Source organism: Pan paniscus, chromosome 19 (genome assembly GCF_029289425.2).
Source record: "Pan paniscus chromosome 19, NHGRI_mPanPan1-v2.0_pri, whole genome shotgun sequence".
NCBI classification, from domain to species: Eukaryota; Metazoa; Chordata; class Mammalia; order Primates; family Hominidae; genus Pan; species Pan paniscus.
The window spans coordinates 93,253,796-93,277,298 of NC_073268.2; the positions used below are offsets into that span (position 1 = coordinate 93,253,796).

Consider the following 23,503-nt stretch of genomic DNA (forward strand, 5'->3'; position numbering starts at 1 on the left):
TAACATTGCTTAGAAGTGTCTTTTTCTCTTAATAGATTCCAAAAGATGAGCATATTCTTCGGTTCCTCCGTGCACGGGATTTTAATATTGACAAAGCCAGAGAGATCATGTGTCAGTCTTTGACGTGGAGAAAGCAGCATCAGGTAGACTACATTCTTGAAACCTGGACCCCTCCTCAGGTCCTTCAGGATTACTACGCGGGAGGCTGGCATCATCACGACAAAGGTACCAGATGGAGTTGAAACTGTGTTTCCATCGTTGTCTTGATGTGTGGTTGAAGATATCTTCCAAGGCCTCCTTCCCTGGAGTTGAGTGGGGCCCCCTTGAGTGCATCGTTTCTCCTCACTCTGAGAATTTGGCACCTTTCCCAAGTTGAACAGACTGATACGCGTCACCACGGGCACACTCCCGTCCCGCCCCGGGCAGCCAGGAAGGGCCTGGGACTGCTCTTTCCTCATGGACACACGTCATCCTTGGGCAAATGACTTCACTTGCTCGGTGCAGTACAGTTTGTTTTGACCTATTAAAAAGACAGCAGTGCCTCTGGCAGAGTATTTTCAGTAGTGCAGTGTTAATAAAGGGACTTTTCAATGACTTAAACCCTATGATAGCTTAAAACGGTTCAGCCCGGTTTTCTACATCACAGCCCTGAGCACTTCAGTTCTGCTTTGGGAGTAAGTAAGGCCTGGATGAAGGGGGGCGATGCACCTGAAATGAAGAGTGGTTTAAATGAGAACCTTAAAACACAGTTCCCCCAAATGCCTTCCATACCCTGCCTTGCAGGAAGACCTGCACTGTCAAAAATACACTCTTTCCTGAGCCAAAGTTTGAGAGCCGGGCAGGATGGAATTGGAAATGTCGGCGAGAGGGAAGCACCGTAGAACTGGTTCTTTTACCCTCTGAACAAGTCCTTGCAGAACTGAGCAGCTCAGCTTTGTCTGTGATTATGACTTCATCTTTTGTATTGTTAAAAAGTTTGGTAGTAAGACATTGACAAATGTGTCTTTTTTTTTTTTTTTTAGACAGAGTCTCGCTCTGTCCCCAAGGCTGGAGTCCAGTGGCAAGATCTCAGCTCACTGCACCCTCCACCTTCCGGGTTCAAGCAATTCTCCCGCCTCAGCCTCCCGAGTAGTTGGGACTACAGGTGTGCACCACCACGCCCGGCTACTTTTTGTATTTTTAGTAGAGATGGGGTTTCACCATATTGGCCAGGCTGGTCTCGAACTCCTGACCTCGTGATCTGCCCGCCTTGGCCTCCAAAAGTGCAGGAATTACAGGCGTGAGCCATTGTGCCCGGCCTCAACAAATGTGTCTTATTAAACGTTGGGAGAAACTTTCTGTAAATAGGCCTTTCCGTAAGATTTTGGAGCACATAAAAATGTTTTGCTTTAAGTAGACCAGGTCTAGAGCTAGACTCTCCTGGGAGATGAAGTTCACTAGGTGACAAATACAAGATAAATGTTACCCTCTAACCCTCTGCCCCATGTTGGGATGACACTGCTGGTCCTCTGGTAACCACCGAAGACAAGTCTTGGTTCCTTTTCAGGAGCACAATCGTCTGTATTCCTCCTGCTGCCCCTTCTGGGACTGTGCGGCAGGAGGCTAGGCAGTGCTGACTCTAGGGATACACTATGGCCACCAAGCTCTTTTTCCCCTTTGTGTAGATGGCCCATGATGATAGGGCAGTATGATAGGAGTTAGGCTCCTCTCAGGCGGCACCCATTAGACCTCCAGGCTATAAAGAAGTAGAGTCAGGCCAGGCGCAATGGCTCATGCCCGTAATCCCAGCATTTTGGGAGGCCAAGGCAGGAGGATGGCTTGGGCCCAGGACTTCAAGACTAGCCTGGGCAACACAGTGAGTTGTTGTCTCTACTTAAAAAAAAAGGAGGCTGGGTGCGGTGGCTCACACCTGTAATCCCAGCACTTTGGGAGGCTGAAGCGGGTGGATCACCTGAGATCAGGAGTTCAAGACCATCCTGGCCAGCATGGTGAAACCCCGTCTCTACTAAAAATACAAAAATTAGCTGGGCGTGGTGGCACACACCTGTAGTCCCAGCTATTTGGGAGGCTGAGGCAGGAGAATCGCTTGAACCTGGGAGGCGGAGGTTGCAGTGAGCCGAGATCGTGCCAGTGCACTCCAGCCTGGCGACAGAGCAAGACTTTGTCTCAAATAAAAAACAAAAAAGGAGGCCCAGCACAGTGGCTCACGCCTGTAATCCTAGAAGTTTGGGAGGCGGAGGCAGGCGGATTGCCTGAGCTCAGGATTTTGAGACCAGCCTGGGCAACACGGTGAAACCCCGTCTCTAGTAAAATACAAAAAATTAGCCGGGCGTGGCAGCGTGCGCCTGTAGTTCCAGCTACTTGGGAGGCTGAGGCAGGAGAATCGCTTGAACCTGCAGGCAGAGGTTGCAGTGAGCTGAGATCGTGCCACTGCACTCCAGCTTGGGTGACAGAGAGAGACTCTCTCTCTAAAAAAAAAAAAAAAAAAACAGAGTAGAGCCAACACAGGCTGCTTGGTGGGGTTTTAAGGATTTTTAGAATGTTCTCATTTGTCTTGGTCCTTAGAGTGGGAATTGAGGGAAGCTGGCTTTTAAAAAGCTTGCATTCAGTTTTTAGTAATCTATGACATGAAAAAAAATGATTTTCTAAGAAAGAAAATTTTAAAAGTACTCTGTAGTCATAGAAAAAGTGTCTGGATAGTTTGATGTTCCCTTGCCGTTGAAAATCAGAGCTCTTGGGCAGCCCCAGTTGTTCAAAGTGAGCCCAGCTTATGGGCAGTTGTTCAGACTGAGCCCAGCACTTATGCAGCTCGAGCTGAGTGAGTCCCAGCCGGATTCCCCTCATCCCGGCACAGCCTTCTATTTCCAGGACCCTGCACAGCTACCCTGTCAGTTGGTTTTTATTTTTCTCGCTTACAGCTTTTTGGGGTAAATATTGGACACACACCCCCATCACACAAATCAGTTGCCACTTCTAAGAATCAGAAAGACCTTTAAGCGCCCCTAGGACACAGGCGAACACATTTTCCTGTTAAGGGTCTTAGAGTTGTATCCTCAGTTTCAACTGGGATGGTGCTGACAACTCATTCCTTCCCCTCCTCTGCAGATGGGCGGCCCCTCTACGTGCTCAGGCTGGGGCAGATGGACACCAAAGGCTTGGTGAGAGCGCTCGGGGAGGAAGCCCTGCTGAGATACGTAAGTGCGCGGCTGCGAGACTCCAGGTGCCACTGTGGCGTCACTTTCTTTCTCTGCCAGTAGGATTGGGGTGTTAACCAGCCTGTTAGAACAAACATGAATTGCTTATGTAGTTAGAACTGAAAATATATTAATATCGTCTTAAAATTTCAAAAGGAGACACAGAAGTTATAAAAGTGTTTCTCACAGTGGAAGCGTCAGTGAGGCAGTCAGGGTCTCCCCCGAGATGCCTGTGTAGCAGCAGTTTGAGTCTTTTCATTCACTCCCACGTGGAATTGCCCTCTCTTGGGACGCCACTCACAGCAGACCTCTTGATAGCATTCTTTCCACTGGCCCTTCGTTAACGCGAGCTCTTGGCGTCTTTCTCCAGACCCTCCTGAATGCCTGCTGACCCATCATCTCGCTGACTCCAGCCAGGCCCCGCTCCACTGCTGCCACCATTGGCAGCTGTGCTTCCCCCTCCCAGAGAAGAAGATGGTCCTTCAATTTGAGAACAAACAGAAACTTAAAAGACGTATTTATAGCCCCATTATCCTGAAATACGCATTTTTGGCTTTATTTTTTATTATGTTTTTTGAGACGGAGTTTCACTCTTGTTACCCAGGCTGGAGTGCAATGGTGTGATCTTGGCTCACTGCAACCTCCACCTCCCGGGTTCGAGTGATTCTCCTGCCTCAACCTCCTGAGTAGCTGGGATTTCAGGCACCCGCCACCATGCCCAGCTAATTTTTTCATATTTTTAGTAGAGACGGGGTTTCACCATGTTGGTCAGGCTGGTCTCGAACTCCTGATCTCAGGTGATCCTCCCGCCTTGGCCTCCCGAAGTGCTGGAATTACAGGCTTGAGCCACCCTGCCCAGCCGGCTTTTTTTTTTTTTTTTTTTTTTTAAGAGACATCGTCTTACTCTGTTGCTGAGGCTGGGGTACAGTGTACAGTGTCTATTCGTGGGTGTGATCACGACTCACTGCAGCTTCAAACTCCTGTCCTCAAGCGGTCCTCCCACCTCGGCCTCCTGAGTAGCTGGGACTACAAGCACCACCACTGAGCCTGGCTCACTGTTGGCATTCCCTTGTGTATTGTGTTAGTCTGCCCCCACCGCTCTGTGTGTTTATATATCCCCACATGCACACGTTCACACATAAAGATAGGGATGGACTTTATCTACAGGGGAGGGGTTTATTAACCTAAAGCAAAGGATCGCTTGAGCCATGCCTTACGTCTGTTCTAAGGCTGCCTTTTCTCTTGGCGGGCACATGTGGTATCAGAGTGTTCTCACACTCACAGACATTCATCTGCTGTTCCCATGCACTTGTTCTGAAGACAGAGCCCCAGAGCCAGGCCCCTGCTCATCTGGGGATACCTCTGTGCTTCACTTTGGATAGCCGTTACCTTTGCCACACATGACAGTGTTTATTCTCTTTCAAAAGTAGAATTTGTTTGTTGGTGGTGATGTGTTTAGCGCATGTGAATGTGTAAGAAAATCTCCATAGGTGACTTTTTTGATTTACATGCTTATCTGTAATACGCTGTTAGTGTCCCTCTTCCATAGCTGGACGCGGTAGTTTTAGCCTTAAACTAATCATGGTAAATTTTCATGCCCTTTTGTATGTAGGTTCTCTCCATAAATGAAGAAGGGCTAAGGCGATGCGAAGAGAATACAAAAGTCTTTGGTCGGCCTATCAGGTAGATGTGGGATTTTGTTTTTCCTTTCAACTTACTGAGAAAACGAATTAAATATTTCTAGTTGATTTTTGGAATTAAAATCTACTTATTATTTTCCAAGGTGCTCTAAAAGGTAGACAAGAAGTGGACATGTAATATGCCAGTGACGAGGGACAGACAGTTAGTGTTTTTTGACCCCAGGCATTGCTGTGACGTCAGCCAGAGTGGGTTGGCCTGTCTGCTTAGTCTGTGCGGGCCGCGGGAGCCCAGGGCTGCAGATCGTTTGCTTGTTTTTGCCTCCCCTCCCCACCCGGATGACTCTGTGTTCTTAAACCAAGCTCTAAGTTACAGTAAAGAGTTCTGAAAATGTTTAGTGATTCAGAGGTTGACATTGATAAGGGTGTAGATGGTTCACTGGGATGTAAGTTCCATGAGAACAGGGTTTTTGAGGGCCTTTTGCTGACTGCTGTATTCTCAGCTCTTGGGACAGTGCTTGCCTCTCTCTGTTGAAGCATAGCCCACTGCAGTTCAGACACAATATGTGTTAAAATACCAGCTGTGTGCCCTGTTGATGGCAGGTTGGGGGGGTGGTTTAGCACATCGAGGACAGCACACTGTGGCTTTGCTTGCCGGCTCACTGAGCATATCTGAGAGAGCTTTTCGTGCATTATCAATCAGCCTTAATTGCAGTTTCAGGCCTTGGTCCTACCACACTGATCATGTGTGTTTTGTACAAGTAGACATAAACAGGGTTCATAGCACTATACACAGCACTATAATTTTAAAAAATTGATTATGATGTATTTGGAAATAGCTATAAATGACCAAAAAAGAAAAAAATAAGACAGTTTGCTAAGTGTGCTGTCTGTTGAATGAAACACATCTCTGCACAACCTGCAGCTCATGGACCTGCCTGGTGGACTTGGAAGGGCTGAACATGCGCCACTTGTGGAGACCTGGTGTGAAAGCGCTGCTGCGGATCATCGAGGTGGTGGAGGCCAACTACCCTGAGACACTGGGCCGCCTTCTCATCCTGCGGGCGCCCAGGGTATTTCCTGTGCTCTGGACGCTGGTGGGTTGAGATGCTTTTTGCAGTAACTGTGAGCCATTTGGAAAGCAGATAACACATGCATTCATATACACGTGTCTGTGACCTAAAGTCTTAACTTCTTAGGAAAAAAAACAATAACATGCAAAGATATAAAATTTCTCAAATTGTTTAAGAAAGGGGAAAAACAAAATGTGAGTGTCCTAATGCCATGCAAATAGACTTTACAGAAGAAGTATATAAACTTGAATTTCCTCCCCCCACCCTCCCACTCAGAATACCACATTGTCATTTTAATCTTGGACACTCAGGCAGCAGAGAAATATGACTGCATGGTCTTCTCCTCCTCACAGGTTAGTCCGTTCATTGATGACAACACCAGAAGGAAGTTCCTCATTTATGCAGGAAATGACTACCAGGGTCCTGGAGGCCTGCTGGATTACATCGACAAAGAGATTATTCCAGATTTCCTGAGTGGGGAGTGCATGGTATGTCCTGAGGCGAGGAACTGCACATTTGGCCCCTTATGCAGGTGGGAGAGGTCGGTGTTGATTTGCACAAATGATTTTCAGAACTTCCAGTCGTTTGGATGTTTTGTTTTTGTTTTGTTTCTTTTGGCCGCCATTTCTCTGATCCAGGGTTAAGCTAAAGAGAACCATTGAAGTAATTGTTGATACTGTACATTTCTTCCTTGTTAAATACGAATGAGAATTCGTAGAAACAAATATGATTGCAGCTTGCTTTGATTCACACGGCTTTGTGTGAATCAGATCTTTAAACCATTTTAGAGGAGCTGTCATATTTTCTAAAATACTGTTAAAAAATTGAATCAGTTCTCAAAATTTCCCACCCGCCCCTCCCCGTCCTTTTTTTTATGGAGACAGGGTCCGGCTCTGTCACCCAGGCTGGAGTGCAGTGGTGCGATCACAGCTCACTGCAGCCTGACTTGGTGGGCTCAGGTGATCCTCCCACCTCAGCCACCCGAGTAGCTGGGACTGTAGGCGTGCACCACCATACCCAGCGAACTTTTTGTAGAGGCAGAGTCTCACTATTTTGCCCCAGACTGGATGACATTTTTGGTTTTTTTTTTTCCTTCTTGAGATGGAGTCTTGCTCTGTTGCACAGGCTGGAGTGCAGTGGTGCAATCTCAGCTCACTGCAGCCTCCGCCTCCCAGATTCAAGCAATTCTTCAGTCTCAGCCTCTGGAGTAACTGGGATTACAGGCATGCGCCACTACCCACAGCTAATTGTTGTATTTTTAGTAGAGATGGGGTTTCACCATGTCAGCCAGGCTGGTCTCAAACTCCTGACCTCAAGTAATCCGCCCACCTCGGCCTTCCAAAGTGCCGGGATTACAGGCATGAGCCACCATGCCTGGCCTGGATAACATTTTTAAAGTAAAAAAACGAAGGGAAGTGGTTCTCAACATACGTTTGGGGTTTTTAATATACGGAGTTGCTGGGTAATGAAGCAGAGGCCTCCACTTCTATATCCTGTACTCAGAGAAGCTCAGAACCTTGGGGTCCTTATAGGCTTCTAGCCCATGGTGCACAGTTGTGTCATGGGAGCATTACGGAAGCCAAAGCCTCTAGAAGTCCCAGTGACTTGTTCCATGGCACATGGCGGTGGCTGAACTCAGCAGGGAGTGAAGCTTCTTTTCAGAAGGGCTCTCTAGTCATCCTTCATATAAAGTTACCCGTTTGGAATGGTACCCACTGGGTTTGACTCAGGTATTTAGCTAATGAATTGGACATTCAGGGGACTTTGGACTTTCTGAATGGTTAGAGAAATTTAGAAAACAAATGAATTCAGCTTTCACTTCATCAGTTCCACTTTAAGGAAATTACAGGCATCATCACAGTACAATGCAAAGAGCAAGTAAGTTACAGTAAAGGTTATAGGACCAGAATTTAGCAAGTGCCTATGAGGTTAAACCGCAGGCTCAGGTTCGTAGAAACCTCTGAACTCCTTTCATGATATGAGCTAGCCATCCCGTGTTGTTGCTGCTTCCAATTATGACACGAAGAATTGAGCTGGAGCCCAAGGAGACCTGCCTCACCACGTTGTGCCTGTTTGTCACATGCCGACCTCTGTAGTGTGTTTGCGGTGCTGAGCGTCTTTGTGGTTAATTGAACTGTCCAAAAACTCGGGCCTTCTAAGGCTTCTTCACCGCTCTCCTGAGCTGCTGTTGAGGCTGGTCGTTGAAAGGAGGTTGTTCCCTCCTGCTCTCTGGTGGCCGGAGGTTACTAACCAGTGGGCAGTCTGGTATTTTTCCACCACGACATCACTGCTTTGACACTTTGCACTCATGCTGGGCTGAAGACTGAAATGTTTATTTTCTATGTAGTTGCTTCCCAAGGCTAATAGAAGGAGGACTTCGATTTTATGAACTTTAGTGTGGAGTCATTGTGTCAAGATCAATTAGGAGATTTATGTTATGTACAAATTCTAATTCAACTTGTTTCAGGCAAATTCAAAAGAAGTTCTTCATTAGTTTTTGGCTGGTGTTATAGACCAGTCATTTGACTTTAGACACAAAACATTATTCATTGATTCTGTATCTTGACTATAATTCCCTATCATAAAAATAATGCCTGTGGCTATTGAGAGCAAAACTCTTTTCTTAAAGTAATACTTTTCCTTTACAGGGCAATATAAATACCCCTAATGCTTATATGAGCCAGCTTTAGTAACTGGGTGCAGTGCCTCACGCATTTTAGTAGGAATTCTGTGGTACATCAGCTTCAACTTGTTCCCATTTATGCAGAGTAAAACACATGTATTTAAGTGGTTTTTAAAAACATATTGCTCAGTAGTGCAGAGTGTTTTACGACCCTGCCAGTGTTTTCCATTTTCTCAGCAACCTCCAGAAGTTGAGCGCAGGGGGATGGTGCTGGCCGGTGTGTCTGGGTTTCGTAGGGTTGGTTTGTGTTTGCACAGGTTTCACTGCTGTGTTTCTTCTTCCAGTGCGAAGTGCCAGAGGGTGGACTGGTCCCCAAATCTCTGTACCGGACTGCGGAGGAGCTGGAGAACGAAGACCTGAAGCTCTGGACTGAGACCATCTACCAGTCTGCAAGCGTCTTCAAAGGAGCCCCACATGAGGTACGTCCTCCGCCTTCCTGCACCTGGGCCGGCCCTTCCTCCACAGAGGGCCTGGCCCTCGCAGGGCGTCCTGGCAGCCTTTCATTCAGAACAATCCACTCGTTTTTCTGCTCTTTGTCTTTAGGCTTTTGTTGACACTCGATATTTAGTTTCAGTAAATGTCAACGTCGAAGAATGGGTCTCTATCAGAATAGAAACTAGCTGTGCTTGATCAGAGTGCCTGGAAAGGAAATTGGATCTCTTGACCTCCATTTTACTAAAGCCACCAAACACAGAGATAGGAATAGCTAATCTTTCCTTGTTGGAGCACTTAACTCCTGAATTTAGTTTATTTCATGGTTATATTGAACAAGTTTCATGTGCTACTTTTTCTTTTTTTTTTTTTTTCTAGACAGAGTTTTGCTCTGTTGCCCAGGCTGGAGTACAGTGGCATGATCTCAACTCACTGCAACCTCCGCCTTCCGGGTTCAAGCAATTCTCCTGCCTCAGCCTCCCAAGTAGCTGGGATTACAGGCACCCGCCACCACGCCTGGCTAATTTTTGTATTTTTAGTAGAGGCGGGGTTTCACCATGTTGGCCAGGCTGGTCTCGAACACCTGACCTCAGGTGATCCACCTGCCTTGGCCTCCCAAAGTGCTGGGATTACAGGTGTGAGCCACTGTACCTGGCCCATTTGCTACTTTTTCTTGGCTGGGTTTTGGTTATTTATAGATATCTTGGGGATTTTCCGGTTTCTGTAAGTCTAATGGAGCAAGGAGGGTGTTCCTGTATTCCTTTTTTGCTGTCACTTTTGGTAGAGAAGCAAGGGCGTTCCGTGTTCCTGTGCATGCCATATGTCTGTCCTGTAGCATCACGAGTGACCTGAAGCAGGAGGGGCCTGCAGCGGAATCTCCCTTCTCAGCTAGGACAAGGTTCGTGGCCCAGAGTTGTTGGAGAGGACGGTGGCACTCTGTGCAGAGCAGGTGTCAGTGAGGATGTGGTGCTGGCTTGGGCAGTGGTGCTGGCCGGGAGCTGACTGCGGCCTGCTTCCTGCCGTGGAGGCACCTGGGTCAGCCATCTGCCAGTGGCTTCTGCTGGGGTGTCTTCCTGAGTGGCTCACCTGGTGCTTGCAGGGCAGGTGGATAAGGGAATGCTGTTGCCATGGTTTGAACAAGCAGAGACAGATTTGGTGTGCCTTACTTGTAGATACATACATAGAGGAATCTCAGATTTCATAACGTCTTGAGGATTGTCTGTATTCATTTCTTACCGGGAGGGCAGGCTCCAGGGACCGAGTCCTTGTTCCTTGTTTGTTAGGCACTATCGCTCTTGTCCATGTTTCAAGAACTTGGGGTGCAGTGTGTTTCGTGTGAATCGGGGGCATCTGTAGACATCCACATGGTAAAAACCTCCGTTCTGCTTTGGGTATTAAATAAAGCACAGATCCGAGATGGCAACAAACCGAAAGGAAGGCTGAAGCGGAGGCCCCCACTGTGAATGCAGGAAAGAGGTTCCGTCAGCACAGGGGGCCAAGGCCTCAGGATGGAGCTGCCTGGGGAGCCACTTTGCTGAAGAGCGGGCCGTGCCACGTGGTGCCGCCTGCTGTTCTTAGACAGGACTCTTGGACCTCACTGAATCTGCTGTGGAAGGACATTCCGAAGTGGCGTTTCAGTGGTGAGGTGGCAGTGGTGGGATTGAAGGAGCCCGGCTTGTGGAGCAGCCACGTGCTGAAGGGCACAGCAGACGGTGTGCAGTGGGCTGAGAGGGGCCGTGGGCCTGGCTCTGCTGCTTCCTTAGGTGGAGTTTTCAGTGACTGCAGAACTCTGCACAGCTGCTTTTCATTCTCACGTCCGCCGCCCCCCCCCCCCGGCCCCCAATCTTTGAAACTAACTTTGATCATTCCCTCCTGGGTAGCTCTGTTGGTGCTGTATAAGTTCGGTTTTCAATTGGTTCTCAGCACCCAGGGGGTGACCACCTCAACCCCATCTCTACTATGCCAGGGGCTCATCCCACTCACCCAGCCTCGCCACTGTTCTCTCGTGTGAGCCTCACATGGCAGGCCCGGTTCCATGCCCCTGCTTCCCCCTTGCTGGGAACGCTGTCCTCAGGCTCCCCTGCCTGCTCTTTCTTTAGCTTTCACCTTCTCCAGAGCCTTCTGTTCTCTCCAGCCCAGGGCGGTCCTCTGAACCACTCATGTACGAGCTCACAGTGTTTGGTGTTTCTAAGACCTGGCCTCTTAGATTGTGTGTGAAGATGGTGTACGGGAGATCTTGGACCTGTAGGTGCAGGTCACAAAGAACACAGAGCTTGGTGCATGACATGTAGCAGGATCCAGCGGTTGAATGGATGGTGGTGTGTGACTCTGGGGAAAGAGATCCGTCCATACACATTCAGCGTTTCCCTCCCCAGCTTCAGCACCTGCACCCTGGATCCCCTGGAGGGCACAGTGCGCTCGCAGCATGCCGGCCTGGTGCTCGTGGATCGTGGCTGCCTAACGCTGCCTCTTTTTCAGATTCTCATTCAGATTGTGGATGCCTCGTCAGTCATCACTTGGGATTTCGACGTGTGCAAAGGGGACATTGTGTTTAACATCTATCACTCCAAGAGGTCGCCACAACCACCCAAAAAGGACTCCCTGGGAGCCCACAGCATCACCTCTCCGGGTGGGAACAACGTGCAGCTCATAGACAAAGTCTGGCAGCTGGGCCGCGACTACAGCATGGTGGAGTCGCCTCTGATCTGCAAAGAAGGAGAAAGCGTGCAGGTAAAATCACACACAGGTCAAATCGCGCATCCGTGACTCCACGCGGCCAGGTGATTCTGTCTTGAGTAGACTCTTTGCTTCGCTCCTTGAGCAGCCCTGGGTAGCTTTTGAGGCCCTGCTTGTAGAGGAGCAGCTTGCCTGGAGGAGCAGGAAGCCAAGTGGGTCTCATAGGAAGGAGTTCAGGCCTCGCAGTGGTTTTGGACAGAATCTGCGTCTTTTCCCAAAAGCAGCCTGTGATGGGAAGGGAAGGCATCGCATGCACGGGCCCAGCTGGGCTTCAGAGGATTTTTCCCCCCAGCCTCATTTCACCGGGTTGCATTTGTCTTTTTCAAAGGAAAATCACCCTAAATAGAAGTAAGAGGGACAAGTACTTAGAGAACTATTAGCTCTCATTACCAAACCTTCTAATTTGTTTCAAATGCTTTCAGTTCCCTTTTCATATTGTGGCCGGTTATTTTGGGTGCCTGTGCTCACAGTAGCCTCGGGGCGGGGGCGTTGCTTCTGGCCTTCATAATAGATGCATCATTTTGCTGCCTTTACACTTTTCAGGGGTAAGCCTTGTCAGTGTTTCAGTGGTCTTAGAGGCAGAGTAAAAGAATCCTTTGTCCATTGTAAAAACAATGAACAGCTAAGCTGTGTTAACCACAGTCATGAATTTCGGAGAGAATGGAGAAGGAGCTTTCCGCGGATTGATGGCTCACTTTAGGGTGACGTGCCTTCAGCCCCGGACATGCTGAATGATTGGCAGCATGTCAGAGAAAGTGAGGCCAGGTCCAGGGAAGCTGTGCTGAGCCCTCCCTCCAGCATGGGTGCCACCAGCCTGCCAGGCTCCTGCCTCCGTAGGTGGGGTGGGCTGGGCAGGCCTCGTGAGGGCCACGGACATGGAGCTTGTCCCTCCGGGCTTCCCAGCACCCGGGAGTGACCACACTCAGTAGAGGGAAGGACATTGTCAAACCTGCTGCTGAAGCAAAATAGCAGGTTCTGAATCCCATTGAGATAGTTTCCGTAGCTACATGAAATCCTAAAGACAGTCCCCTTGGCGCTTGTCAGGCCTGTGGTAGGCCAGGGGTTGGAAGCGAGTCGCCCTCAGCTGCCACTGCCCTACTTGTTTTAGGGTTCCCATGTGACCAGGTGGCCGGGCTTCTACATCCTGCAGTGGAAATTCCACAGCATGCCTGCGTGCGCCGCCAGCAGCCTTCCCCGCGTGGACGACGTGCTCGCGTCCCTGCAGGTCTCTTCGCACAAGTGTAAAGTGATGTACTACACCGAGGTGATCGGCTCGGAGGATTTCAGGTGCGGCCACCCTCGCCACAGCAGGTGCTGCGGGCAGCTGGGCATGGTTGGAGGGAGCCTGCAGTCCCACGCCGTGTGCAGGATCAGCAGTGGCGGCGGGTGTCAGGAATGCTCGGAGGGCCAGGAGGGAGTGGCTTTGGGGTCATTTGTTGGCACGGTGACTCCCTGCCTGTCTGCAGAGGCAGAGTGTCAGAGACAGAGCCAACTGACTGCCTTTGCTTTAGCTCACACTGCCGTCTGCGTGCAGGCTGTGGGAAGCCGGTCCCCCTGGTGGGTTACTCATGTCCATCCCCCGTTTGCAAGCACTGATGGGGATGAGAAGTGAGCAGAGAACAGGGTGGGCCACGAAGTCCAGCAGGCAGTGTGGGCAGGCGGGTGGTTGGCAGGGTGGTCCTCACGCCTCGCCCCTCCCTGTGCCATTACAGAGGTTCCATGACGAGCCTGGAGTCCAGCCACAGCGGCTTCTCCCAGCTGAGTGCCGCCACCACCTCCTCCAGCCAGTCCCACTCCAGCTCCATGATCTCCAGGTAGTGCCGCGCTGCCTGCACCTAGTGTGCAGAGGGGACGGCCGCCCCTCCTCGGACAGCCAGCTGCACCCGCCCACCCAGCGGCGACATTGTACAGACTCCTCTCACCTCTAGATAGCAAATAGCTCTCAGATGGTAAACGTAGTCGTTTGATCCCAAAACTACCTTGGCAGGTAGTTTTAACTCTGATCCTAACTTAACTCAATAGCCATAGATTTTGTATACGTTGTGCACAAAATCCAACCAGAGCGCAAGGGCTCTCTTGAAAGACAAGTAGTTTCTGTACCAATTAAAGGATTGACGTGGTCTCAGATATTGATGCAAAAAATTTTTCCAACGAACTCCGCATTGTCCATTAGTGAATGAATTCCTGTGACATCCTCCAGAGATGGCCCCTCCTCACCTGGGACGGAAGCTGCCAGCTCGCTTCCCCCAAGCTGCCTCATGGCCCGCACACCGCCTCACGGCCATCACGCTTCCCGCCACAGTCAAGATGGTCTGTGGACTTAGGGCCAGCCCTTGAGGTCCTTATCCTCTGAGGATTCAGAGGTTGCCTGCGGAGTACCTTGTCCCAGGGCCAGACACACCCACACCACCCACTGTCCTGCAGTGGGGCCGGGGGCTCAGGAGGGGCTCTTGGGGACTCCTGGTGACTCCAGGAAAATGCTGCCATCGTTAAACATTACTTTCTCTTTCCTCCTTTTCAAATCTTTTTGATACTTTTTAGAGCAGGATTTTTCTGTATGTGAACTTGGGTGGGGGGGTTCTTCCCGTTTCCTTCCGTGCGTCGCCCCTCTCACCTGCAGTCAGCTCCCAGCCCAGTGTAGGCCATCTCCTCTGTGCCCTCTGGTGGCTCATTGTCCTCAGAGCCCAGACAGTTCCAGCCGCTAGGAGGCCGTCTTGGAACCAGCAAGTCGCATTTGCCACTTGACACTGTCCATGGGGTTTTATTAGTAGCTAAGCAGCAGCTCTCGCATCCACTTCAGGGTGGCGTGTGGCATGTAGGAGTCCTGCTTCTTTGTACATGGGAATTGTGGACTCATGCGTGTGTGTGTGTGCATGTGCTGTGTGTGTGCATGTGTGCATGATGGTGGGGGTGCTGGGGGGATGGGCTGAGTGGAAACTTAGTTTGAGTAATGAAGGAATCTTCACAGAAGCAAATCAGAATATGGGATTTGTTTGCCTTTTACATTTTGTTTAATTCCTGATTTTAAAGCCTGCTCTATCTGGTACAGGCCCTTATTTTTTCAGCTTTTTATGGGAAAAGCAGGTTATTTGAGAATCTGTCCAGAAGTTGCATAGGGGATGGCCTCCACGATAAGGACATACAACACGTGTTTCTGTGTGCAGCAGAGGCCGTGTTTTTCATGCCAAACCCCACGCGGCTGTCAACTGTGTGCGTGGTAGGCATGGAGATCCTGGTTGTGCCGTCTCAGCTCCGCTCTGAAGGCACTGTGTGGGTGCTGCGTGACTGGAGAGCTGTGTGGAGGCCATGTGTGCCCCGTGCAGGGATCAGGAGGGCGGGGGAGGGACCGAGCAGCCCTCTTGCCCGGTCGGGTCAGCCCTAGTGGCTGCCTGCACACTGTAGACGTCCCAGGGCCTGTGTTGTGATCACCTGCCTTTGGACCACATTTGTGTTTGCTCTTAGAGATCGAGCTCCTCAGTGGTACCTGAAGCCTAAAGCGCGGTAGGGTTAGTAGGTAGGGCTAGTAGGTAGGGTTCGTAGGTAGGGCTAGTAGGTAGGGTTCGTAGGTAGGGTTAGTAGCGTCTGTGCTGCTTCCACCTGGTGCTTCCTGTACCCAAATCACAAGGGCCTGAAGGTGGTCCCTGCTTTCTCTTTCTCTTTCTCTGTGTCTCAGATGGCGATTTTGCTGACAGCTGCCAAGAAAATGCTTCACTCAACAGTCCTCATGTGCCCAGAGATGTTTATAGAACTGTTTGAATTGCAGCCATCCCCTGCCCCCTCCCAGGCTGAAGATCTGTTCTTTTTAAGTTGATTCGGGAGTGGCATTCTTTTATACCCAAAGACTTTAGTGCATCTTGAAGAGCTCAAAGCACATGACCGCACAAATGCTTACAGGGTTTCCTCCTGAGTAATCCAATCTCACTCCCCTTGTAAGGGAATTCTGGGGCAGCTATGGTTTGAGTATGCAGTTTGCATCGTGTTTCTACCTTTAGTACCTTGCCACTCTTTTAAAACGCTGCTGTCATTTCCCATTTCTTAGTACTAATGATTCTTTGATTCTCCCTCTATTATGTCTTAATTCACTTTCCTTCCTAAATTTGTTATTTGCATATCAAATTCTGTAAATGTTTTGTAAACATATTACCTCACTTGGTAATACAATACTGATAGTCTTTAAAAGATTTTTTTATTGTTATCAATAATAAATGTGAACTGTTTAAAGAAAAGAATGTCTTTTTCTTATTGTGAAACAACAGTTTCCCTTGAAGAGTTTGAGATTCTTAGGAGAATTTAGAGATTGAAGAAAGAAGAGAGCTTCTGAAGCCAGAGTACTGATGCTCTAGAAGTTCAAGAAGAGCTTTAGCTCGTGTGGGAGTGTTTCACAGGTGAGTGGTCCGGCCTCAGATCACAGCCGTATGTTTGCTGATGCAGAAGCGAACCCAGTGTTTATCCTCGCTTCTGTAAGAAGACATGATGTGGTTTTTCTTAAACGCAGCCAGATCTAACATCACTGTGATGGGGCGATCCCTGCTGTGATGTTTCCGTTGTGATAAAAAGGATTGCTTTCATCAGGCGCCTCCAAGAAAATAAAAGAGGCAGGTGTGGACCTTTAGAAGCCTGGATTACCTTATCTCCACTCCCCTGCCAATCAGTGGGTCTTCGGGGGGTCGTAACCCAGTGGGCAGAGCAGGCTGCTGGCTCGGTGAAGCTCAGGGCAGGCCAGAAGGCGGCTCAGGGCAGCGTGCCAGGGTGCAGAAGCCAGTGCCTCCCTAACTGGGAACCGCAGGATCATTGGCATTCCTAGTAGTCCGTATCTGTCCTTGGTGGGACACAGCCGAGGGGTCTGGCTGGCACCTGGGTGGGAAGCAGGGGAGACCGAGGGTGCCCTGCACGTCCATGCTGGGCCTGGGCCGTCAGTGTGTCCACAGGCAGTCAGGACCTTAGCCGTGCCGAAATCTGATGATTCCCTTTATGCCCTCATATTTCTGTGTCTGTTGTCAAGTCGGACCTACTGTTACCAAGCTTTTGGCTTGGCGGTCCAGTTCTCAGGGTGGAAGCCAGAGGCAGCTTGGAAACTAAGTGAGGGTCGTAGGATGATAACCCGCAGCCTTCAGACCACCTTCAGAAAGCCTTCCTGACCACCTTCAGAAAGGGCCACACTGAAATGGAGTGTCTTGAACAGCAGTGTGTTTATATTGGGCCACCAAACCATTAGTAATGCGTTTGTTCTTTGTTGTTGTGGGTTTTTTTTTTTTTGAGACAGAGTCTTGCTCTGTGCTCTGTCACCCAGGCTGGAGTGCAGTGGCACAATCTCGGCTCACTGCAACCTCCGTTCTCAGGTTCAAGTGATTCTCCTGCCTCAGCCTCCTGAGTAGCTGGGGCTACAGGCATCCACCACCACGCCTGGCTAATTTTTGTATTTTTAGTAGAGATGGGTTTTTGCCATGTTGGCCATGCTGGTCTTGAACTCCTGACCTCAAATGATCCACCCACCTCAGCCCCCTAAAGTGCTGGTATTTCAGGCGTGAGCCACTGCACCCGGCCAATGTGATGATTCTTAAATATATCATGTTTCCTTTAATACTCCATCTCTGCAGAACTTTGGCAGAGCCCAAACCGTAGGTTGTCTTCCAGTTCTTAAGTTGTGGTGGAGGCATTCTTATTAATGTCACCATGAAACAAACCAGTTGGAATCAGTTTTGCTTGAAAAGTGAGGGCTTTAGAAAGCCAGGGATTCTGGGAAGATGGTAATACAACTAGACTGCAAAACCTAAAACCCGTGGGTGACTGAATGGTCACTTTAAAATGGCTGAAATGGCAGCGTTTGTGTATGTGTTTTGGCACGACAGTAAGAACAGCCTATGGACATCATTTACGGCAACACTAGGTGATCAAGTATCCCCATAAACCCCAAACCAGGGGTGAGTCGGGGTAAACCACCAGTAGTTTCCAGAGCTTCCAGACCCATAGGTTATCCGTGTCTGAGGGAGAAAGCAGAGGTTACACGCAAAATGTCTGATGGATGGGAGAGCAGGAGAAGCCACGAGGCCCCACGAACCCCAGTGGGAGGCCAGTGTGTGCTCAGCAGGTAACACGGCCCAGCTGGGCTGCACCTGGAGCCTGGGGACACGGAGGCTGTTGGGAAGAGGATCGGGTTGAGGGGAGCAGACCAGGCCCTCTGGACTCCCTGGACTGACCTGCCAGGGCTCACTTCTGGAAGGAACCTCACAGTGAGGAAATAAAGCATATTCCACTGCTTGGAGGGAATAAAGTCAAGCAGGATGGGGACCGAGTCTGTGCAGGTGCCTGGGAGGGTCATGGGCAGGGCAGCCGTGAAAGCAGACGGATGTGATGTTTTAAACGTTTCACAAAACAACAGAGAGGGAGCACCGCAAAATTAGAGCAGCTTTCTTGAAGCATACTTCATTCTGAATGTTTATGAAATACTTTTCCATAAAAATGAGCATCAGAAAAGTAGCAAAGTCAAACCTATAGAAGGCTCAGAGTAGGGAGCAGAATAATACTCCCACCAACAATGAAAGCAAGCCAGAAAGGCATGCCTGCAAAACAGACCAAAGAAAACACATTTAAAAACTATTTTTGTTTCATTTTTATTTTGTATTTTATTTTGTTTTTTATTTTTTGAGACGGAGTCTTGCTGTGTCGTCCAGGCTGGAGTGCAGTGGCATGATCTCTGCTCACTACAACCGCCGCCTCCTGGGTTCAAGCAATTCTTCTGCCTCAGCCTCCCTAGTAGCTGGGACTATAGGTGTGCACCACCACGCCTGGCTAATTTTTGTATTTTTAGTACAGATGGGGTTTCACCATGTTGGCCAGGCTTGTCTCGAACTCCTGGCCTCATGTAATCACCCTCCTCAGCCTCCCAAAGTGCTGGGATTAAAGGCGTGATCCCACACGCCCAGTCTAAAAACAATTTTAAAAATGAACTAAAAAAACTTGAAGAAAATGATATGAAATGTGAAAAGCATAATCAGAGTTAGAAAAACTCAGAAATGAAGTGACAGAACTCAAGAAAGATTAGAAATGCAGGAATCCTTTCAGAAATTGAGACAAAGTAGAGGGAATGCAAAGTGAAAAAACAATGCCAAGTGAAAATGAGGATGGGTTTTTTTTTTTTTTTTTTTGAGATGGAGTCTCACTCTGTCACCCAGGCTGGAGTGCAGTGGTGTGATCTTGGCTCACTGCAAGCTCCGCCTCCTGGGCTCACGCCATTCTCCTGCCTCAGCCTCCCGAGTAACTGGGACTACAGGCGCCTGCTACCACGCGTGGCTAATTTTTTGTATTTTTAGTAGAGACGGGGTTTCACCATGTTGGCTAGGATGGTCTCCATCTCTTGACCTCGTGATCCACCGGCCTCGACCTCCCAAAGTGCTGAGATTACAGGCGTGAGCCACCGCGCCCGGCTGATTTTATAAATCGAAAAGGATGGAAAGCCTTCAAAAGTGATGCTGTTGAAAATAAGCAAACACATGAGTGCCACTGAAAGAGTGAGGGTCTGAGAAGGACCAACACCAAGAGTATTTTAGGAAAAGTTCTGGACTTAAAAAATCCTTGGGGCATCCTGGGAATCAGTTTTTTTGAGGACTGAGCTTTCTGCCAGAAGGAAATGGATTAATTAAGACTTTTCAAGGAAACAGCCAAAAATTTTATGTCCAGCAAGACTGACCTCCAAGTATAAAGGGTGCTGATACAGGCCAGGCATGTTGGCTCACACCTATAATCCCAGCACTTTGGGAGGCTGAGGCAGGCGGATCACCTGAGGTCAGGAGTTCGAGACCAGCCTGGCCAATGTGGTGAAACCTCATCTCTACTAAAAATACAAAAATTAGCCCAGAGTGGTGGTGGGTGCCTGTAATCCCAGCTACTCGGGAGGCTGAGGCAGGAGAATTGCTTGAACCCTGGAGGTGGAGGTTGCAGTGAGCCAAGATTGCACCATTGCCTTCCAGCCTGGGCAACAAGAACGAAACTCATCTCAAAAAAAAAAAAAAAAAAAAAAAAAGTAAAGGGCGCTGATAAAGCTATCAGTGTGCAGCAGCTTGGGCCTACCACCCTTCCTGAGCTATCCAGCGACTAGGCTTCAGGTAGTGTGGTGGAGAGTCATGAGACCTGGCGGTGGGCTCAGGGTCCTGCCCATCTGTACAGCCGAGGCTAATGAGGGCAAGGGGACAGTGTGTATTGGCTCCGACAACGTATTGATCACACGAAAGTTTTTGTTTGTTTTGAGACAGGGTCTTGCTCTCACCCAGGCTGAAGTGCAGTAGCTTGATCGTGGCTCACTGCTATCTCAACATCCTAAGCTCCAGCAATCCTCCAGCTTTAGCCTCCTGAGTAGCTGGGACTACAGGCATGCACCACTGCACCCAGCTAATTTTTGTATTTTTGGTAGAGATCAGATTTCACCATGTTGCCCAAGTTGGTCTCCAACTCCTGGGCTTAAGCAATCCACCTGTCTTGGCCTCCCAAAGTGTTAGGATTACAGGTGAGCCACCATGCCTGGCCTGTTTTTTTTTTTTTTTTTTTTTTTTTTTTTTTTTTTGAGACGATCTTGCTCTGTCACTCAGACTGTGCAGTGGCACAATCACGGCTCTCTACAGCCTCCAACTTGACCTCCTGGGCTCCAGTGATCCTCCTGTCTCAGCTGCCCAAGTAGGACTGCAGGCATGTGCAAGTACACTCAGCTAATTTATTTTTATTTTTGTAGAGATGAGGTCTGGCTGTGTTGCCTAGGTTGGTCTCAGGCCCTAAGCAGTCCTGCCACGTTGCCCTCCCAAAGTGCTGGGATTACAGATTTGAGCCACCATGCTTGGCCAGCAAAATTGTGTTTTAAAATGGGAGGAGAATAGAGGGAACATTTGCAAATATCTGTTGTTTTAGTGGTTATATTAGGGGCAGTATTAACATTGTTATGCTGAGTTTTTGTATGGTAACAAGTGAGTAATTAGGGGCTGTCCTCAGCCAGCTTTCCCCGGGTCCTGTGTCGAAGGTTCTCTGTGTGGAAGATACATCAGGGAGTGGTTAAATAGAAGCCCTGTAGTCGCCAGGTGTGGTGGCTCACGCCTGTAATCCCATCGCTGGGAGACCAGGGTGGGTGGATCACCTGACGTCAGGAGTTCGAGACCAGCCTGGCCAGGTGAAACCCCATCACTACTAAAAATACAAAAATTAACTGGGCATGGTGGTGCACGCCTATAATCCCAGCTCCTTGGGAGGCTGAGGCAGGAGAATCGCTTGAACCCGGGAGGCGGAGGTTGCAGTGAGGCGAGATTGTGCCATTGCACTCCAGCTTGGGCAACAAAGCAAGACTCCGTCTCAAAAAAAAAAAAAAAAAAAAAAAAAAAAGCCCTGTAGTCTCAGATTTGAATTGGAAGGTTAATATGAATTCATGAGGTATTTTTATCTTTAAATGTGTATGTGTGGTGAGTTTAAGTGAATTTACTTAGAAACAATGAGCAGCCCATTACAAAGAGAATCTCTAACATCCCGATTGAACCCAGGCGTTCCTGTTAAAATGACTCATTCCAAGTCTGGGACAGGAAATGGACCAGATGAGCCTGGGACGTCTTGTCATATATCACTTGGGAAAAAAGCGATCAAAGACTATTAGGGGGTGGGCACAGTGGCTCACGGAGGCAAACGTGGCAGATTGCTTGAGCCCAGAAGTTCGAGACCAGCCTGGCCAACATGGTGAAACCCTGTCTCTACTAAAAATACAAAATTAGCCAGGCGTGGTGGCAGGCACCTGTAATCCCAGCTACATGGGAGGCTGAGGCAGGAGAATCACTTGAACCTGGAAGGTGGAGGTTGCAGTGAGCCAAGATTGTGCCACTGCACTCCAGCCTGGGTGACAGAGTGAGACCATCTCGAAAAATAAAAAATAAAAAAAATAGGGTCATGTCAAAAGGACTCAGCAGACTCAAAGAGGCCTTCACTGGCCAGAAACGAGACAAGTTCTACTTGTCCCAATTGTTATTGTCCTATAATAATAATTGCAGGACGCCATTGAATGTTAAGATTCATGAGTTCATAATTTTAATATATAACATAATTTTGGATGATAGGGAACCATTTATTTTGAAAACTGGTAAATAAGAAGCAAGCATTTATCCCAGCCTTTCCTAAATGCACGATAGATGAAGATGAGTATCTATAAAAGTATTTCAACTTTCACTAACTATAAAAATGATAGAATAACATCATTCTGTAATCCTGATGAATAAATAAATAGAAGTATTAAGCATCAGCTGCTAACATCACACACACAAAAGACAAGCAGATGTCCTGTGTCTCCTAGAGATCTACAGTCTTGCCAGAGTTTTGTTATCCAGTCTCTGAATCCAGCTGCCAATTTGCAAGAAGTAGAGACCAAGGAACCTGTTGAACTGTACTGTGGGAAAGTGAAGTCAGAAGGCTCAGGCTCTTTATCTTTTTTTTGTTGTTGTTGAGATGGAATCTTGCTCTGTCGCCCAGGCTGGAGTGCAGTGGTGCAATCTCGGCTTACTGCAACCTCTGCCTCCTGGGTTGAAGTGATTCTCCTGCCTCAGCCTTCTGAGTAGCTGGGACTACAGGCATACGCCACCATGTCCAGCTATTTTTTGTGTGGTTTTGGTAAAGACAGACCTTCAATATATTGGCCAGGCTGGTCTCGAACCCCTGACCTCAAATGATGCACCCGCGTCGGCCTCCCAAAGTGTTGGGATTACAGGCGTGAACCACCCCGCCCGACCAGAAGGCTCAGTCTCTTTAATTTGTAGGAAATGTCCCACCCAATTCCTTTCTTTTTCTTAGAGCAGATCTATTGTAAGTTTTAAAACACGAGGAAGCGATCATCACAGCAGCCGGAAAGCGGCTCCTCCCTGGGCAGAGGCTGTGATGTGGTGTGGGGTCGGGGCAGTCCTGGCTCCTGGGGTCCTCTGTGCGCTTGTGTGCATTTCCGTGTTTACTTTACAATAAAAAGGTTTATTATTGTTTGGTTGTGTTTTGTTTTTGGTTAACGGCTTTAGACAGGTTAGCTTGCCTTGAAGAAAAGTTAACACTGGTTATTAGGAGCTCAGGTCGTCTTCTATCCAAATCACGGGGCTGCTGTGGCCTGTGGCACAGGTGCCATTGAGGACGTGTCCTGCACTAGCTCGTGTCTGGTCCGATGTGCGTGCCGGCTGTGCCGAGGGCAGCAGCTTCTGTGTTCCTGGTCGCTTCTGTTCCCCAGGAGAGAATCTGAGGTTGTTCCAATTAAAGCTCTGTCCCCTGCGGTGTACTGTCTGTGACCTGTCCTGCCTTCAAATAGAAGCAACCAGACTATTTCCCACTCCGACCTTGCCTTTGGGCTTAAGAAACTGTCACCAGGACCCAGTTTTGACAGTGACACATCATCATGAGCACTTACCGAGTCTCTTTGCACTGTCCCCAGCCACTTTATGTCCGATTAGAGACACGAGGGAGAGAAAAACCTGCTGCCTGCGCTCTCTGAGCTGAGAACCAGTGAGGGGCAAGAGGCCGGTGCAACTCCTGAAGGAGAGAACGGGGTGCAGAGAGAAGGGGGACCCTTCCAGCTCCATCTGCAGAGCCATCTCGTTTCCGTTGGGTGAATGTTCAGTCCCAAGTTGAAAGTTAAGTCCTTGTCTGGCTGCCAAGCCCTGCCTGTCCTTTCCACTTTGCCAGGGCGGTGTATTAGTCTGCTCTCGCATTGCTATAAAGAAATACCTGAGCCTGGGTAATTTATAAAGAAAACGG

General features: G+C 48.9%; 1 protein-coding gene across 4 annotated transcripts in view; it reads left to right on the forward strand.

The window, feature by feature from the left end:
• The window catches only part of SEC14L1 (SEC14 like lipid binding 1), a 75,777-nt gene extending 59,796 nt beyond the window's left edge, over positions 1–15,981 (forward strand). For 2 of the 4 annotated variants that reach the window (XM_063599432.1, XM_063599433.1), the window contains 8 exons: positions 36–225; positions 3,106–3,194; positions 4,807–4,877; positions 5,757–5,928; positions 6,258–6,392; positions 8,872–9,006; positions 11,498–11,749; positions 12,864–13,382. In XM_063599432.1, coding sequence (XP_063455502.1) covers positions 36–225; positions 3,106–3,194; positions 4,807–4,877; positions 5,757–5,928; positions 6,258–6,392; positions 8,872–9,006; positions 11,498–11,749; positions 12,864–13,367 — 1,548 coding nt within the window. In that variant the 3' untranslated portion in view covers positions 13,368–13,382. Of the gene's footprint in view, positions 1–35; positions 226–3,105; positions 3,195–4,806; positions 4,878–5,756; positions 5,929–6,257; positions 6,393–8,871; positions 9,007–11,497; positions 11,750–12,863; positions 13,383–13,467 lie in introns of those variants that run through there. The other 2 variants (XM_034942968.3, XM_063599434.1) reach the window with 2 other exon arrangements.
• Positions 15,982–23,503: the final 7,522 nt, after the last annotated feature.